Source organism: Pseudorca crassidens, chromosome Y (genome assembly GCF_039906515.1).
Source record: "Pseudorca crassidens isolate mPseCra1 chromosome Y, mPseCra1.hap1, whole genome shotgun sequence".
NCBI lineage: Eukaryota > Metazoa > Chordata > Mammalia > Artiodactyla > Delphinidae > Pseudorca > Pseudorca crassidens.
This window is the reverse complement of record NC_090318.1, coordinates 16272093-16289201: the sequence shown is the minus strand read 5'-3', so window position 1 is coordinate 16289201 and position 17109 is coordinate 16272093. Positions and strand designations below refer to the sequence as shown.

General features: G+C 42.0%; 1 protein-coding gene across 1 annotated transcript in view; it reads right to left on the bottom strand.

The window, feature by feature from the left end:
* The window catches only part of LOC137217886 (protein WWC3-like), a 173190-nt gene that overhangs the window by 41552 nt on the left and 114529 nt on the right, over positions 1-17109 (bottom strand). The window contains 3 exon segments of the mRNA XM_067724886.1: positions 847-1057; positions 1499-1550; positions 1987-2076. Of these exon segments, the coding sequence (XP_067580987.1) occupies positions 847-1057; positions 1499-1550; positions 1987-2076 (353 nt within the window).

Here is a 17109-nt window from a genome sequence, read left to right as displayed (position 1 = left end):
CAAACAAAAAAGAAAGGAAAACAATGGAGGTGCCAATTAGCCAAGGGACTGATTCAGAACATAGCTGGTCTGTCATTAGATATGTAAATGCTAAGAGAACTTTCTCTTCACTAAGAGAAACTAGTACTATGTATATAACCCATGGGTAACAAAATGGTGTATTTGTTGAAGAGCAATGAAGCCGAGAGTCAACCAGGTCTAAGGGTGTGCCCAAGGATATGCAGTTAGAGTTGAGTAGGCAAGGATTTGAAGAATACCAGAGAAAGTAATTTGGTAGAAATTACTAATGCTTACTGGGACAACTTCTGAAATCATGCAAAATACTATCATTTCCTGTTTGACAGAATTAAGTCTTTGAAAATTCTGGGAACAAATGATGAAGAGATGAAGTCACAAGGCCAACGTCAGTAGAGATTTCTGCCGGGCCACAGCCAGACAGCAGTCCCAAGGCTGGTCTGAGGCGGGCACACAGAACATTGCATGTGGGCACACGCCCTGGACACTTCATTAAGGCCCGAGTACTTCTTTAGCAGCCTCCGAATGAGGAGGAACTGTCTCATTTTTGACAAATAAGTATATTCTGAAAACAAGCCAAATGCCTGGGAAAGACTACTTTGCCAGTTTCCATGACATTTCAAGCACCCAGGGCAAAAGCACGCAGAACGAGCGAGCTAGCGAGCGCTCGGGTGTGGGGGCCTCCTCTTGCCCTGGAGGGTCCTAAGCTGAGGGCTCACTAGGCCACAGCAGAGCCAGCTGGCTTCTATGCGGATGCACGCAGCTTCCTCCCTGAACTCGAGACATTTCCTCCCCGGCCCTGGGTCACCCACCAGACTCATCCGTACGTACTTGCAGCCGTGGGAGCGGCAGCCGCTTGGGGTCCTCGCTCGCGAGGTCCTTCTCTGTCCCTGGGGCACCCGTGAGGCGGCAGGGACACCGCGCCAGGCGGGTCTTCTTCCCCCATGGTGGAGGCCTGAGCGCGCAGCCTGTCCAGGGTGCCCACGCCCGCCACTTCGAAGGCGTCCAGGAGCGGGCCACCCTCGGCGTCGGGCTTCTCGTACTGAGGGAGGCCATAGATGTCAGTGAAGCTGACGGAGCTCAGGAAGCCCCAGCTGGAGGCCAGGGAGCCGCGGCTGCTCCCCGAGGAGATGGTCAGGGTGCTGGCAGACAGGCTGAAATGAGAAGAGCAGCCTGGAGCCCGCGACTGGAGCCTGCCCGTGCCCACCGGGAGCCGCGCCTCCGGTCTGCTCCACAAGGAGCAACACTCTGCCTCGGGCCCGTTCACCCTGGCGCCTCTTCAACACCTCTGAGCATTTTAAGACACCCCCCCACCCCCGCCCCTTCGTAAATATTTCCTTTGTTTCTTTGAATGTCGGTCGAGAGCAGTAGTTAACTTCAAGGGCTCTTGCTCGAGTTCAAGTTCCAGCTCACACTCAAGACTAGCTGAATGCATTTGATTTGGTCAAGGGCTTTGCCCTTTCCCAGCCTCCCACCTTCTCACCCTGCACTGGGACGACAGCGGTTCCTGCCTCAAGGCGCTGTGAGGGGGAGAACTGAGAAAATAATACACAGAAAGCCCTTAACACTACACTTCACGATACGGTAAGTGCTTGAAAACTGGAGCTCTTACTGAGCATCCAAATCGGATTTTAAAGATATTCATGCCTAACTAAAATGAATATCTTAAAAGGAAATAATTAAACGCGTATGTGTGCATCTATGTAGATGGATATATACAGTCCTGATGCTGTGAGTGACAAAATCCTTCGATAAATCCGACTTAAGATTCATTATTCTGAAGTCACATTTGGTTCTCCTCATATTCCTCGTGTCATATATAAGCAGCTCATCTTAAAAATACCCTGTCTTCACTTTCCTGTCCTGTGCTTACAACCACTGCAGGTTCTAAGTTCTGGGAGAGAAAACCAGGCTAAATGAATCATGAAGTTCACAGCCACTATGTTATAACATGATAATCAAGTTACCTACCTTTGTAACTGGGACTGGAGATAGGACATTAGTCAGGTGGCTTCTTCCAGTGGCATCAGGAGACAGTTTCTTTTTTCCTGAAGTATAATCCTGTAGGTACAAAAACAGTCCACTGGTGGATTTCAAAGTTGCCAAATATATTTTCCTAACAAGAAATTAAACTATATATTCTGCCAAAACAGATTAATGACTATCAGTTCTAAAAGCACACCTATGTCACAAGTTCCAAGATAACTGTTTTTGTTTTATTTCACAAAGTACCTCTAGAATCCTGAACAGTGCAAGTGATCCACACTAGAAGTTGGATGTGTGATGGAACAGATGTATGGATAGAGAGATAAGATGGATGGATGGGAGGATGAGTGGGTGGACAGGCAGGTAAATAGACAGATGGATGGGAATCCAGCAGATGGGTTCAAAGGCAGGGCTCATAGAAAGCTACTGGATTTCCTTGGAATAAATCTGATTCCCTCATCCTAGGCAGTCTTCAAGGCAAAAAATAAATGCAATTCTAGTATCTAGAGAATAAAAGATCACAATCAAATAAAACAAAATATCAACAGTCATGGGTTGATATGGGTTGGAGGTATATATTTCTTCTTCCTTCTGCCTTCTTCTACTTCATAATTTTCTAGAATATTTTTCTCCTACTGTAGTAAGCTAACTGCCGAGACTAGAGCCCTACACATATAATAAATAATTGTTGAACTGTGGGGACTGATTAATCTTGCCTTTATAATGAAAGACTGATTTACAAATCAAAATGATTGCATTTTGATACGTGGCAGTGGAAAGAACCCATTAAACAAAGTTTTCCACCTGTTACGGAAGGCAAAATGCTCAAGGAGAGGAAACCAGAAGGAGGTGAACTTTGGCAGCAGCCAGAGTTACAAAGTTTTGACTATTACTGATAAGCAAAACTGATATACCGGGAACGAGGGGAAGATGGCGGAAGAGTAAGATGCGGAGATCACCTTCCTCCCCACAGGTACACCAGAAATACATCTAAACGTGGAACAGCTCCTACAGAACACCTACTGAATGCTGGCAGAAGACCTCAGACCTCCCAAAAGGCAAGAAAGTCCTCACGTACCTGGGTAGGGCATAAAAAAGAATAAACACAGACAAAAGGATAGGGACGGGACCTGCACCAGTGGGAGGGAGCTGTGAAGGAGGAAAGGTTTCCAACACACTAGGAAGCCCCTTCGAGGGCAGAGACTGCGGGGGTCAGAGGGTGAAAGCTTCGGAGAAGTGGAGGACAGCGCAGCAACAGGGGTGCGGAGGGCAAAGTGGGGAGATTCCCGCACAGAGGATTGGTGCCGAACGGCACTCACCAGCCCGAGAGGCTGGTCAGCTCACCCGCCGGGGTGGGCGGGGCTGCAAGCTGAGGCACAGGGAGCACAGGGAGAGGACTGTGGTTGGCGGCGTGAACACAGCCTGCAGGGGATTAGTGCACCACGGCTAGCCGGGAGGGAGTCCGGAAAGTCTGGACCTGCCGAAGAGGCAAGAGACTTTTTCTTCCCTCTTTGTTTCCTGGTGTGCAAGGAGAGGGGAATAAGAGCACTGCTTAAAGGAGGTCCAGAGACGGGTGCGAGCCATGGCTAAAAGCGCGGACCCCAGAGACGGGCATGAGACGCTAAGGCTGCTGCTGCCGCCACCAACAAGCCTGTGTGCGAGCACAGGTCACTATCCACACCCCTCTTCCGCGGAGCCTGTGCAGCCCGCCACTGCCAGTGTCCCGGGATCCAGGGACAACTCACCCAGGAGAACGCATGGCGAGCCTCAGGCTGGTGCAACGTCCCGCCGGCCTCTGCCGCCGCAGGCTCGCCCCGCACTCCGTACCCCTCCCTCACCACCCCCCTGAGTGAGCCAAATTCTCCGAAGCACCTGCTCCACTAACCCCGTCCTCTCTGAGCAAAGAACAGATGCCCTCAGGCGACCTACACGCTGAGGCGGGGCCAAATCCAAAGCTGAGCCCCAGGAGCTGTGAGAACAAATAAGAGAAAGGGAAATCTCTCCCAGCAGCCTCAGAAGCAGCGGATTAAAGCTCCACAATCACCTTGATATCCTGCATCTGTGGAATACCTGAATAGACAATGAATCAGCCCAAATTGAAAAGGTGGAATTTGAGAGCAAGATTTATGATTTTTTTCCCCTTTTCCTCTTGTTGTGACTGTGTATGTGTATGCTTCTGTATGAGATTTTCTCTGCATAGCTTTGTTTCCACCATCTGTCCTAGGGTTCTATCTGTCGGTTTTTATTTTGTTTTGCTTTGTTTTTCTTTTTTAAACAAAATTTTTTTCTTAATAATTATTTACTTTTATAACTTTATTTTATTTCATCTTACTTTATTTTACTTTATCTTCTCTTTCTTCCGCCCTTTCTGTCTTTCTTACTTTCCTTCTCTTTCTTTCTTTCTTTCTTTCTTTCTACTTTTTCTCCCTTTTATTACGAGCCATGATGAAAGGCTCTTGGTGCTCCAGACAGGTGTCAGTGCTGTGGCTTGGAGGTGGGAGAGCCAACTTCAGGACACTGGTCCACAAAAGACCTCCCAGCTTCATATAATATCAAACGGCAAACAATTCCCAGAGATCTCCATCTTAATGCCAAGACCCAGCTCAACTCAACGACTAGAAAACTACAGTGCTGGACACCCTATGACAAACAACTAGAAAGACAGGAACACAACCCCACCCATTAGCAGAGAGGATGCCTAAAATCATAGGAAGTCCACAGGCACCCCAAAACACACCACCAGACATGGACTTGCCCACCAGAGAGACAAGATCCAGCCTCATCCACCAGAACACAGGCACTAGTCCCCTACACCAGGAAGCCTACACAACACACTGAACGAACTTTAGTCACTGGAGACAGACACCAAAAACAATGGGAACTATGAACCTGCAGCCTGCAAAAAGGAGACCCCAAACACAGTAAGATAAGCAAAATGAGAAGACAGAAAAACACACAGTAGATGAAGGAGCAAGGTAAAAACCCACCAGATCTAACAAATGAAGAGGAAATAGGAGGTCTACCTGAAAAAAGAATTCAGAATAATGATAATAAAGATGATACAAAATCTTGGAAATAGAATAGAGAAAATGCAAGAAACATTTAAAAGGACCTAGAAGAACTTAAGAAACAAGCAATGATGAACAACACAATAAATGAAATTAAAAATACTCTAGATGGGATCAATAGCAGAATAACTGAGGCAGAAGAACGGATAACTGACCTGGAAGATAAACTAGTGGAAATAAATACTGCAGAGCAGAATAAAGAAAAAAGAATGACAAGAACTCAGGACAGTCTCAGAGACCTCTGGGACAACATTAAACACACCAATATTCGAATTATAGGGGCTCCAGAAGAAGAAGAGAAAAAGAAAGGGACTGACAAAATATTTGAAGATTTTATACTTGAAAACTTCGCCAATATGGGAAAGGAAATAGTTAATCAACTTGAGGAAGGACAGAGAGTCCCATACAGGATAAATCCAAGGAGAAATACGCCAAGACAAATACTAATCAAACTGTCAAAAATTAAACACAAAGAAAACATATTAAAAGCAGCAAGGGAAAACAACAAATAACACACAAGGGAATCCCCATAAGGTTAACAGCTGATCTTACAGCAGAAACTCTGCAAGCCAGAAGGAACTGGCAGGACATATTTAAAGTGATGGAGGAGATAAACCTGCAACCAAGATTACTCTACCCAGCAAGGATCTCATTCAGATTTAATGGAGAAATTAAAACCTTCACAGACAAGCAAAAGCTGAGAGACTTCAGCACCACCAAACCAGCTTTACAACAAATGCTAAAGGAACGTCTCTAGGCAAGTAACACAAGAGAAGGAAAAGACCTACAATAATGAACCCAAAACAATTAAGAAAATGGGAATAGGAACATACATATCGATAATTACCTTAAATGTAAAGGGACTAAATGCTCCCACCAAAAGACACAGACTGGCTGAATGGATACAAAAACCAGACCCATATGTATGCTGTCTACAAGAGACCCACTTCAGACCTAGAGACACATACAGACTGAAAGTAAGGGGATGCAAAAATATATTCCATGCAAATGCAAACCAAAAGAAAGCTGGAGTAGCAATTCTTATATCAGACAAAATAGACTTTAAAGTAAAGACTGTTAGAAGAGACAAAGAAGGACACTACATAATGAACAAGGGATCGATCCAAGAAGAAGATATAACCATTGTAAATATTTATGCACCCAACATAGAAGCACCTCAAAACATAAGTCAAATACTAACAGCTATAAAAGGGAAAATCGACAGTAACACACTCATAGTAGGGGACTTTAACAACCCACTTTCACCAATGGACAGATCATCCAAAATGAAAATAAAAAGGGAAACACAAGCTTTAAATGATACATTAAACAAGATGGACTTAATTGATATGTATAGGACATTCCATCCAAAAACAACAGAATACACATTTTCTCAAGTGCTCATGGAACATTCTCCAGGATAGATCATATCTTGGGTCACAAATCAAGCATTGGTAAATTTAAGAAAATTGAAATTATATCAAGTATCTTTTCTGACCAAAACGCTATGAGACTAGATATCAATTACAGGAAAAGATCTGTAAAATAATACAAACACATGGAGGCTAAACAATACACTACTTAATAATGAAGTGATCACTGAAGAAATCAAAGAGGAAATCCAAAAACACCTAGAAACAAACGACAATGGAGACATGATGAACCACAACCTGTGGGATGCAGCGAAAGCAGTTTTAAGAGGGAAGTTTATAGCAATACAAGCCCACCTTAAGAAGCAAGAAACATCTCAAATAAACAACCTAACCTTGCACCTAAAGCAATTAGAGAAAGAAGAACAAAAAAACCCCAAAGTTAGCAGAAGGAAAGAAATTATAAAAATAAGATCAGAAATAAATGAAAAAGAAATGAAGGAAATGACAGCAAAGATCAATAAAACTAAAAGCTGGTTCTTTGAGAAGATAAACCAAATTGACAAACCATTAGCCAGACTGATAAAGAAAAAAGGGAGAAGACTCAAATCAATAGAATTAGAAATGAAAAAGGAGAAGTAACAACTGACATTGCAGAAATACAAAAGATCATGAGAGATTACTACATGCAACTCCATGCCAATAAAATGGACAACCTGGAAGAAATGGACAAATTCTTAGAAATGCACAACCTGCCAAGACTAAATCAGGAAGAAATAGAAAATATGAACAGACCAATCACAAGCACTGAAATTGAAACTGTGATTAAGAATCTTCCAACAAACAAAAGCCCAGGACCAGATGGCTTCACAGGCGACTTCTATCAAGCATTTAGAGAAGAGCTAACAGCTATCCTTCTCAAACTCTTCCAAAATATAGCAGAGGGAGGAACACTTCCAAACTCATTCTATGAGGCCACCCTCTTCTTGATACCAAAACCAGACAAGGATGTCGCAAAGAAAGAAAACTACAGGCCAATATCACTGATGAACATAGATGCAAAAATCCTCAAAAAATACTAGCAAACAGAATCCAACAGCACATTAAAAGTATCATACAGGCTTGCCTGGGTGGCGCAGTGGTTGAGAGTCCGCCTGCCGATGCAGGGGACAGGAGTTCGTGCCACATGCCGCAGAGCGGCTGGGCCCGTGAGCCATGGCCGCTAAGCCTGTGCTCCGCACGGGACAGGCCACAAAACTGAGAAGCCTGCGTACAACAACAACAAAAGAAGGATCATACACCATAATCAAGTGGCGTTTATTCCAAGAATGCAAGGATTCTTCAATATACGCAAATCAATCAACGTGATACACCATATTAACAAATTGAAGTAGAATAACCATATGATCATCTCATTGGATGCAGAGAAAGCTTTCAACAAAATTCAACACCCATTTATGATAAAAACCCTGCCGAAAGTAGGCATAGAGGGAACTTTCCTCAACATAATAAAGGCCATATATGACAAACCCCCAGCCAACATCGTCCTAAATGGTGAAAAACTGAAAGCATTTCCACTAAGGTCAGGAACAAGACAAGGTTGCCCACTCTCACCACTCTTATTCAATATAGTTTTGGAACTTTTAGCCACAGCAATCACAGAAGAAAAGGAAATAAAAGGATTCCAAATCGGAAAAGAAGAAATTAAGCTGTCACTGTTTGCAGAGGACATGATATTATACATGGAGAAACCTAAAAATGCTACCAGAAAACTACTAGAGCTAATCAATGAATTTGGTAAAGTAGCAGGATACAAAGTTAATGCACAGAAATCTCTGGCATTCCTATACACTAATGATGAAAAATCTGAAAGTGAAATTAAGAAAACACTCCCATTTACCACTATAACAAAAGAATAAAATATCTAGGAATAAACCCGCCTAAGGAGACAAAAGACCTGTATGCAGAAAGTTATAAGACACTGATGAAAGAAATTAAAGATGATACAAATAGATGGAGAGATATACCATGTTCTTGGATTGGAAAAATCAACATTGTGAAAATGACTCTACTACCCAAAGCAATCTACAGATTCAATGCAATCCCTATCAAACTACTACTGGCATTTTTCACAAAACTAGAACAAAAAATTTCACAATTTGTATGGAAACACAAGAGACCCCGAATATCCGAAGCAATCTTTTTTTTTTTTTTACATCTTTATCGGGGTATAACTGTTTTACAATGGTGTGTTAGTTTCTGCTTTATAACAAAGTGAATCAGTTATACATATACATATATATATTACCGTATCTCTTCCCTCTTGCATCTCCATCCCTCCCACCCTCCCTATCCCACCCTCCAGGCGGTCACAAAGCACCGAGCTGATCTCCCTGTGCTGTGCGGCTGCTTCCCACTAGCTATCTATCTTATGTTTGGTAGTGTATATATGTCCATGCCTCTCTCTTGCTTTGTCACAGCTCACACTTCCCCTTCCCCATATCCTCAAGTCCATTCTCTAGTATGTCTGTGTCTTTATTCCTGTCTCACCCCTAGGTTCTTCATGACATTTTTGTTTTCTTAAATTCCATATATATGTGTTAGCATACAGTATATGTCTTTCTCTTTCTGACTTACTTCACTCTGTATGACAGACTCTAGGTCTATCCACCTCATTACCAATAGCTCAATTTCGTTTCTTTTTATGGCTGAGTAATATTCCATTGTATATATGTGCCACATCTTCTTTATCCATTCATCAAATGATGGACACTTAGGTTCTTTCCATCTCCGGGCTATTGTAAATAGAGCTGCAATGAACATTTTGGTACATGACTCTTTTTGAATTACGGTTTTCTCAGGGTATATGCCCAGTAGTGGGATTGCTGCGTCATATGGTAGTTCTATTTGTAGTTTTTTAAGGAACCTCCATACTGTTCTCCATAGAGGCTGTACCACTTCACATTCCCCCCAGCACTACAAGAGTGTTCTCTTTTCTCCAAAACCTGTCCAACATTTATTGTTTCTAAATGTTTTGATGATGGCCATTCTGACTGGTGTGAGATGATATCTCATGGTAGTATTGATTTGCATTTCTCTAATGATTAATGAAGGTGAGCATTCTTTCATGTGTTTGTTGACAGTCTGTATATCTTCTTTGGAGAAATGTCTATTTAGGTCTTCCGCCCATTTTTGGATTGGGTTGTTTGTTTTTTTGTTATTGAGCTGCAGGGCTGCTTGTAAATTTTGGAGATTAATCCTTTCTCATTTCCTTCATTTGCAAATATTTTCTCCATTCTTAGGGTTGTCTTTTGGTCTTGTTTATGGTTTCCTTAACTGTGCAAAAGCTGTGAAGTTTCATTAGGTCCCATTTGTTTATTTTTTTTTAATTTCCATTTCTCTACGAGGTGGGGCAAGAAGGGTCTTGCTGTGATTGATGTCACAGAGCGTTCTGCCTATGTTGTCCTCTAAGAGTTTGATAGTTTCTAGCCTTACCTTTAGGTCTTTCATCCATTTTGAGCTTATTTTTGTGTATGGTGTTAGGGAGTGATCTAATCTTATAGTTTTACATGTACCTGTCCAGTTTTCCCAGCACCACTTATTGAAGTGACTTTCCTTTTTCCACTGAACACTCCTGCCTACTTTATCAAAGATAAGGTAACCATATGTGTATGGATTTATGTCTGGGATTTCTATCCTGTTCCATTGATCTATCTTTCTGTTTTTATGCCAGTACCATACTGTCTTGATTACTATAGCTTTGTAGTATAGTCTGAAATCAGGGAGCCTGAGTTCTCCAGCTCCGTTTTTTGTTCTCAAGGTTGCTTTGAGTGTTCGGGGTCTTTTGTGTTTCCATACAAATTGTGAAATGTTTTCTTCTAGTTCTGTGAAAAATGCCAGTGGTAGTTTGATAGGGATTGCATTGAATCTGTAGTTTGCTTTGGGTAGTAGAGTCATTTTCACAATGTTGATTCTTCCAATCCAAGAACATGGTATATCTCTCCATCTATTTGTATCATCTTTAAGTTCTTTCATCAGTGTCTTATAATTTTCTGCATACAGGTCTTTAGTCTCCTTAAGTAGGTTTATTCCTAGATATTTTATTCTTTTTGTTGCAATGGTAAATGGGAGTGTTTTCTTGATTTCATCTTCAGATTTTTCATCATTAGTGTATAGGAATGCCAGAGGTTTCCGTGCATTAATTTTGTACCCTGCTACTTTACCAAATTCATTGATTAGCTCTAGTAGTTTTCTGGTAGCATTTTTAGGATTCTCTATATATAGTATCATATCATCTGCAAACACTGACAGCATTACTTCTTTTCTGATTTGGATTCCTTTTATTTCCTTTTCTTCTCTGATTGCTGTGGCTAAAACTTCCTAAACTATGTTGAATAAGAGTGGTGAGAGTGGGAAACCTTGTGTTGTTACTGATCTTAGTGGAAATGCTTTCAGTTTTTCACCATTCAGGAAGATGTTGGCTGTGGGTTTGTCATATATGGCCTTTATCATGTTGAGGAAAGTTCCCTCTATGCCTACTTTCGGCAGGGTTTTTATCATAAATGGGTGTTGAATGTTGTTGAAAGCTTTCTCTGCATCTATTGAGTTCATCATATGTTTTTTCTCCATCAATTTGTTAATATGGTATATCACATTGATTGATTTGCGAGTATTGAAGATTCCTTGCATTCCTGGAATAAACACCACTTGATCATGGTGTATGATCCTTTTAATGTGCTGTTGGATTCTGTTTGCTAGTATTTTTTTGAGGATTTTTGCATCTATGTTCATCAGTGATATTGACCTGTAGTTTTCTTTCTTTGTGACATGCTTGTCTGGTTTTTGTATGAAGGTGATGGTGGCCTCCTAGAATGAATTTGGGAGAGTTGCTACCTCTGCTATATTTTGGGAGAGTTTGAGGGGAGAGGTGTTAGCTCTTCTCTAAATGTTTGATAGAATTCGGCTGTGGTGTCATCTGGTCCTCGGCTTTTGTTTGCTGGAAGATTTTTAATCACAGCTACAATTTCTGCGCTTGTGATTTGTCTGTTCATATTTTCTATTTCTTCCTCATTCAGTCTTGGCAGGCTGTGCATATCTGAAAATTGGTCCATTACTTCCAGGTTGTCCATTTCATTGGCATAGAGTTGCTTGTAGTCATCTCTCATGATCTTTTGTATTTCTGCAGTGTCAGTTGTTATTTCTCCTTTTTCATTTCTAATTCTATTGATTTGAGTCTTCTCCCTTTTTTTTTTGATGTGTCTGGCTAATGGTTTGTCAATTTGGTTTATCTTCTCAAAGAATCAGCTTTTAGTTTTATTGATCTTTGCTGTCATTTCCTTCATTTCTTTTTCATCTATTTCTGATCTGATTTTTATGATTTCTTACTTTCTGCTAATTTTGGGGTACTTTTGTTCTTCTTTCTCTAATGCTTTAGGTGCAAGGTTAGGTTTTTTATTGGAGATGTTTCCTGTTTCTTAATGTGGGATTGTATTGGTATAAACTTCCCTCTTAGAACTGCTTTTCCTGCATCCCATTGGTTTTGGGTCGTCGTATCTCCATTGTCATTTTTTTCTAGGTATTTTTTGATTTCATCTTTGATTTCTTCAGTGATCACTTCGTTATTAAGTAGTGTATTGCTTAGCCTACATGTGTTTGTATTTTTTTTAGATCTTTTCTTGTAATTGATATCTAGTCTCATAGTGTTCTGGTTGGAATAGTTACCTGACAGAATTTCAATTTTCTTAAATTTACCAGTGCTTGAATTGTGACCCAAGATATGATCTATCCTGGAGAATGTTCCATGAGCACTTGAGAAAAATGTGTATTCTATTGTTTTTGGATGGAATGTCCTATACATATCAATTAAGTCCATCTTGTTTAATGTATCATTTAAAGGTTGTGTTTCCTTTTTTATTTTCATTTTGGATGATCTGTCCATTGGTGAAAGTGCGTTGTTAAAGTCCCCTACTATGGGGCTTCCCTGGTGGCGCAGATGGTTGACAGTCCGCCTGCCGATGCAGGGGACACGGGTTCGTGCCCTGGTCCGGGAGGGTCCCACATGCCGCGGAGCAGCTGGGCCCGTGAGCCATGGCCGCTGAGCCTGCGCGTCCGGAGCCTGTGCTCCGCAGCGGGAGAGGCCACAGCAGTGAGAGGCCCACGTACCGCAAAAAAAAAAAAAAAAAAGTCCCCTACTATGAATGTGTTACAGTCGATTTCTCCTTTTATGGCTGTCAGTATTTGCTTTATGTATTGAGGTGCTCCTATGTTGGGTGCATAAATATTTACAATTGTTATATCTTCTTCTTGGATTGATCCATTGATCATTACGTAGTGTCCTTCTTTGTCTCTTCTAATAGTCTTTATTTTAAAGTCTATTTTGTCTGATATGAGAATTGCTACTTCAGCTTCCTTTTCATTTCCATTTGCATGGAATATCTTTTTGCATCCCCTTACTTTCAGTCTGTATGTGTCTCTAGGTCTGAAGTGGGTCTCTTGTAGACAGCATATATATGGGTCTTGCTTTTGTATCCATTCAGCCAATATTGTCTTTTGGTGGGAGAATTTAGTCCATTTACATTTAAGGTAATTATCAATATGTATGTTCCTATTCTTATTTTCTTAATTGTTTTGGGTTAGTTATTGTAGGTCTTTTCCTTCTCTTGTGTTACTTGCCTAGAGACGTTCCTTTAGCATTTGTTGTAAAGCTGGTTCGGTGGTGCTGAACTCTCTCAGCATTTGCTTGTCTGTAAAGGTTTTAATTTCTCCATTAAATCTGAATGAGATCCTTCCTGGGTAGAGTAATCTTGGGTGTAGGATTTTCTCCTTCATCACTTTAAATATGTCTTGCCACTCCCTTCTGACTTGCAGAGTTTCTGCGGAAAGATCAGCTGTTAACCTTATGGGGATTCCCTTATGTGTTATTTGTTGTTTTTCCCTTGCTGCTTTTAATATGTTTTCTTTGTATTTAATTTTTGACAGTTTGACTGATATTTGTCTTGGCATATTTCTACTTGGATTTATCCTGTATGGGACTCCTTGTGCTTCCTGGACTTGATTAACTATTTCCTTTCCCATATTAGGGAAGTTTTCAAGTATCATCTCTTCAAATATTTTCTCAGTCCCTTTCTTTCTCTCTTTCTCTTCTGGAACACCTATAATTCGTATGTTGGTGTGTTTAATGTTTTCCCAGAGGTCTCTGAGACTGTCCTCAGTTTTATTCATTCTTCTTTCTTTATTCTGCTCTGCAGTAGTTATTTCCACTATTTTATCTTCCAGGTCATTTATCCTTTCTTCTGCCTCAGTTATTCTGCTAATGATCCTATCTAGAGTATTTTTAATTTCATTTATTGTGTTGTTCATTGTTGTTTGTTTCATCTTTAGTTCTTCTAGGTCCTTTTAAATGTTTCTTGCATTTTGTCTATTCTATTTCCAAGATTTTGGATCATCTTTACTATCATTATTCTGAATTCTTTTTCAGGTAGACTGCCTATTTCCTCTTCATTTGTTAGGTTTGGTGGGTTTTTATCTTGCTCCTTCTTCTGCTGTGTCTTTCTGTCTTTCCATTTTGCTTATCTGTGTTTGGGGTCTCCCTTTTGCAGGCTGCAGGTTCATAGTTCCCATTGTTTTTGGTGTCTGTCCCCAGTGGCTAAGGTTGGTTCAGTGGGTTGTGTAGGCTTCCTGGTGGAGGGGACTAGTGCCTGTGTTCTGGTGGATGAGGCTGGATCTTGTCTTTCTGGTGTGCAGGTCCACGTCTCGTGGTTTGTTTTGGGGTGTCTGTGGACTTATTATGATTTTAGGCAGCCTCTCTGTTAATGGGTGGCTTTGTGTTCCTTTTTATCTAGTTTTTTGGCATAGGGTGTCCAGCACTGTAGCTTGCTGGTTGTTGAGTGAAGCTGGGTGCTGGCGTTGAGATGGAGATCTCTGGGAGGTTTTCGCCATGTGATATTATGTGGAGCTGGGAGGTCTCTTGTTGACCAGGGCCCTGAAGTTGGCTCTCCCACCTCAGAGGCACAGCACTGACTCCTGGCTGCAGCACCAAGAGCCTTTCATCCACACGGCTCAGAATAAATGGGAAAAAAGTAGAGAGAAAGAATTAGTAGAAGTAGGAAGAAAGAAAGAAACAAACAAACAAAGGAAGGAAGGAAGAAAGAAAGGAAAGAAGGAAGGAAGGAAGGAGGAAGAAAGAAGGAAAGAAGGAAAGAAAGGAGGGAGGGACCGAGGGAGGAAAGAAGGAAGGAAGGAAGGAGGGAAGGAAGGAAAAAAGAAAGAAAGAAAGAAGATAAAGAAAAATAAACTAAAGTAAAATATAATAGAGTTACTAAATTAAAAAAATAATTATCAAGAAAAAAATTGTTTAAAAACAAAACATAAACAACAAAACAAAAACAAAAAACCAAATGGACAGAACCCTAGGACAAGTGGTGGAAGCAAAGCTATACAGACAAAATCTGATAGAGATGCATACACGTACACACTCACAAAAAGAGAAAAAGGGGAAAACATCATAAATCTTTCTCTCAAAGTCCACCTCCTCAATATGGGATGATTCGTTGTCTAAAGGTGGGAAGGAAGGAAAGAAAGAATGCAAGAAAGATAAAGTAAAATAAAGTTATTAAAATAAAAAATAATTATTAAGAAAAAATTATTTTTAAAAAATGAACGGATAGAACCCTAGGACAAATGGTGGACGCAAAGCTATACAGACAAAATCTCACACAGAAGCATACACATACACACTCACAAGAAGAGGAAAAGGGAAAAAATCATAAATCTTCATCTCAAAGTCCAAATCCTCAATTTGGAATGATTCGTTGTGTATTCATGTATTCCACAGATGCAGGGTACATCAAGTTGATTGTGGAGCTTTAATCCGCTACTTCTGAGGTTGCTGGGAGAGATTTCCCTTCTCTTCTTTGTTCTCACAGCTCCCAGGGGCTCAGATTTGGATTTGGCCCTGCCTCTGCGTGTAGGTCACCGGAGGGCGTCTGTTTTTCCCTCAGACAGGACGGGGTTAAAGGAGCTGCTGCTTTGGGGGCTCTGGCTCACTCAGGCTGGGGGGAGGGAGGGGCACAGAGTGTGGGGCGAGCCTGCAGCGGCAGAGGCCAGCGTGACGTTGCAGCAGCCTGAGGCTTGCCGTGCGTTCTCCCGGGTAAATTCTCCCTGGATCCCGGGAACCTCACAGTGGCGGGCTGCACAGGCTCCCCAGAAGGGAGGTGTGGGTAGTGACCTGTGCTTGCACACAGGATGTTGGTGGCGGCAGCAGCAGCCTTAGCTTCTTCTACCCATCTGGAGTCCGTGCTTTTAGCCGCGGCTCACGCCCGTCTCCTTTAAGCAGCGCTCTTAATCCTCTTAATCCTCTCCTCCCACACCAGGAAACAAAGAGGAAAGAAAAAGTCTCTTGCCTCTTCGGCAGCTCCAGACCTTTTCCTTGACTCCCTCCCGGGTAGCTGTGGTGCACTAACCCCTTCAGGCTGTGTTCACGCTGCCAACCACAGTCCTCTCCCTGTGCTCCAACCGACGGAAGCCTGAGCCTCAGCTCACAGCCCCGCCCACCCCAGCGGGTGAGCAGACAAGCCTCTCGGGCTGGTGAGTGCCACTCAGCACCGATCCTCTATGTGGGAATCTCCCTGCTTTGCCCTCCACACCCCTGTTGCTGCGCTCTCCTCCGCGGCTTCGAAGCTCCCCTGCTCTGCCACCCCCAGTCTTCGCCCGCAAAGGGGCTTCCTAGTGTGTGGAAACCTTTCCTCTTTCACAGCTCTCTCCCACTGGTGCAGGTCCCGTCCCTATTCTTTTGTCTCTGTTTTTTCTTTTTTCTTTTGCCCTACCCAGGTACGTGGGGAGTTCTTGCCTTTTGGGAGGTCTGAGGTCTTCTGCGAGCGTTCAGTAGGTGTTCTGTAGGAGTTGCTCCACGTGTAGATGTATTTCTGGCGTATCTGTCGGGAGGAAGGTGATCTCCGCATCTTACTCTTCCATCATCTTCCCCTCGTACCCCAAAGCAATCTTGAGAACGAAAAACGGAGCTGGAGGAATCAGGCTCCCTGAATTCAGACTATACTACAAAGCTACAGTAATCAAGACAGTATGGTACTGGCACAAAAACAGAAAGATAGATCAATGGAACATGATAGAAAGCCCAGAGATAAACCCACGCAAATATGGTCACCTTATCTTTGATAAAGGAGGCAGGAATGTTCAGTGGAGAAAGGACAGCCTCTTCAATAAGTGGTGCTGGGAAAACTGCACAGGTACATGTAAAAGCATGAGATTAGAACACTCCCTCACACCATACACAAAAATAAGCTCAAAATGGATTAAAGACGTAAATGTAAGGCCAGAAACTACCAAACTCTTAGAGGAAAACATAGGCAGAACACTCTATGACATAAATCACAGCAAGATCCTTTCTGACCCACCTCCTAGAGAAATGGAAATAAAAACAAAAATAAACAAATGGGACCTAATGAAACTTCAAAGTTTTGCACAGCAAAGGAAACCATAAACAAGACCAAAAGACAACCCTCAGTATGGGAGAAAATATTTGCAAATGAAGCAACCGACAAAGGATTAATCTCCAAAATTTACAAGCAGCTCATGCAGCTCAATAACAAAAAAACAAACAACCCAATCCAAAAATGGGCAGAAGACCTAAATAGACATTTCTCCAAAGAAGA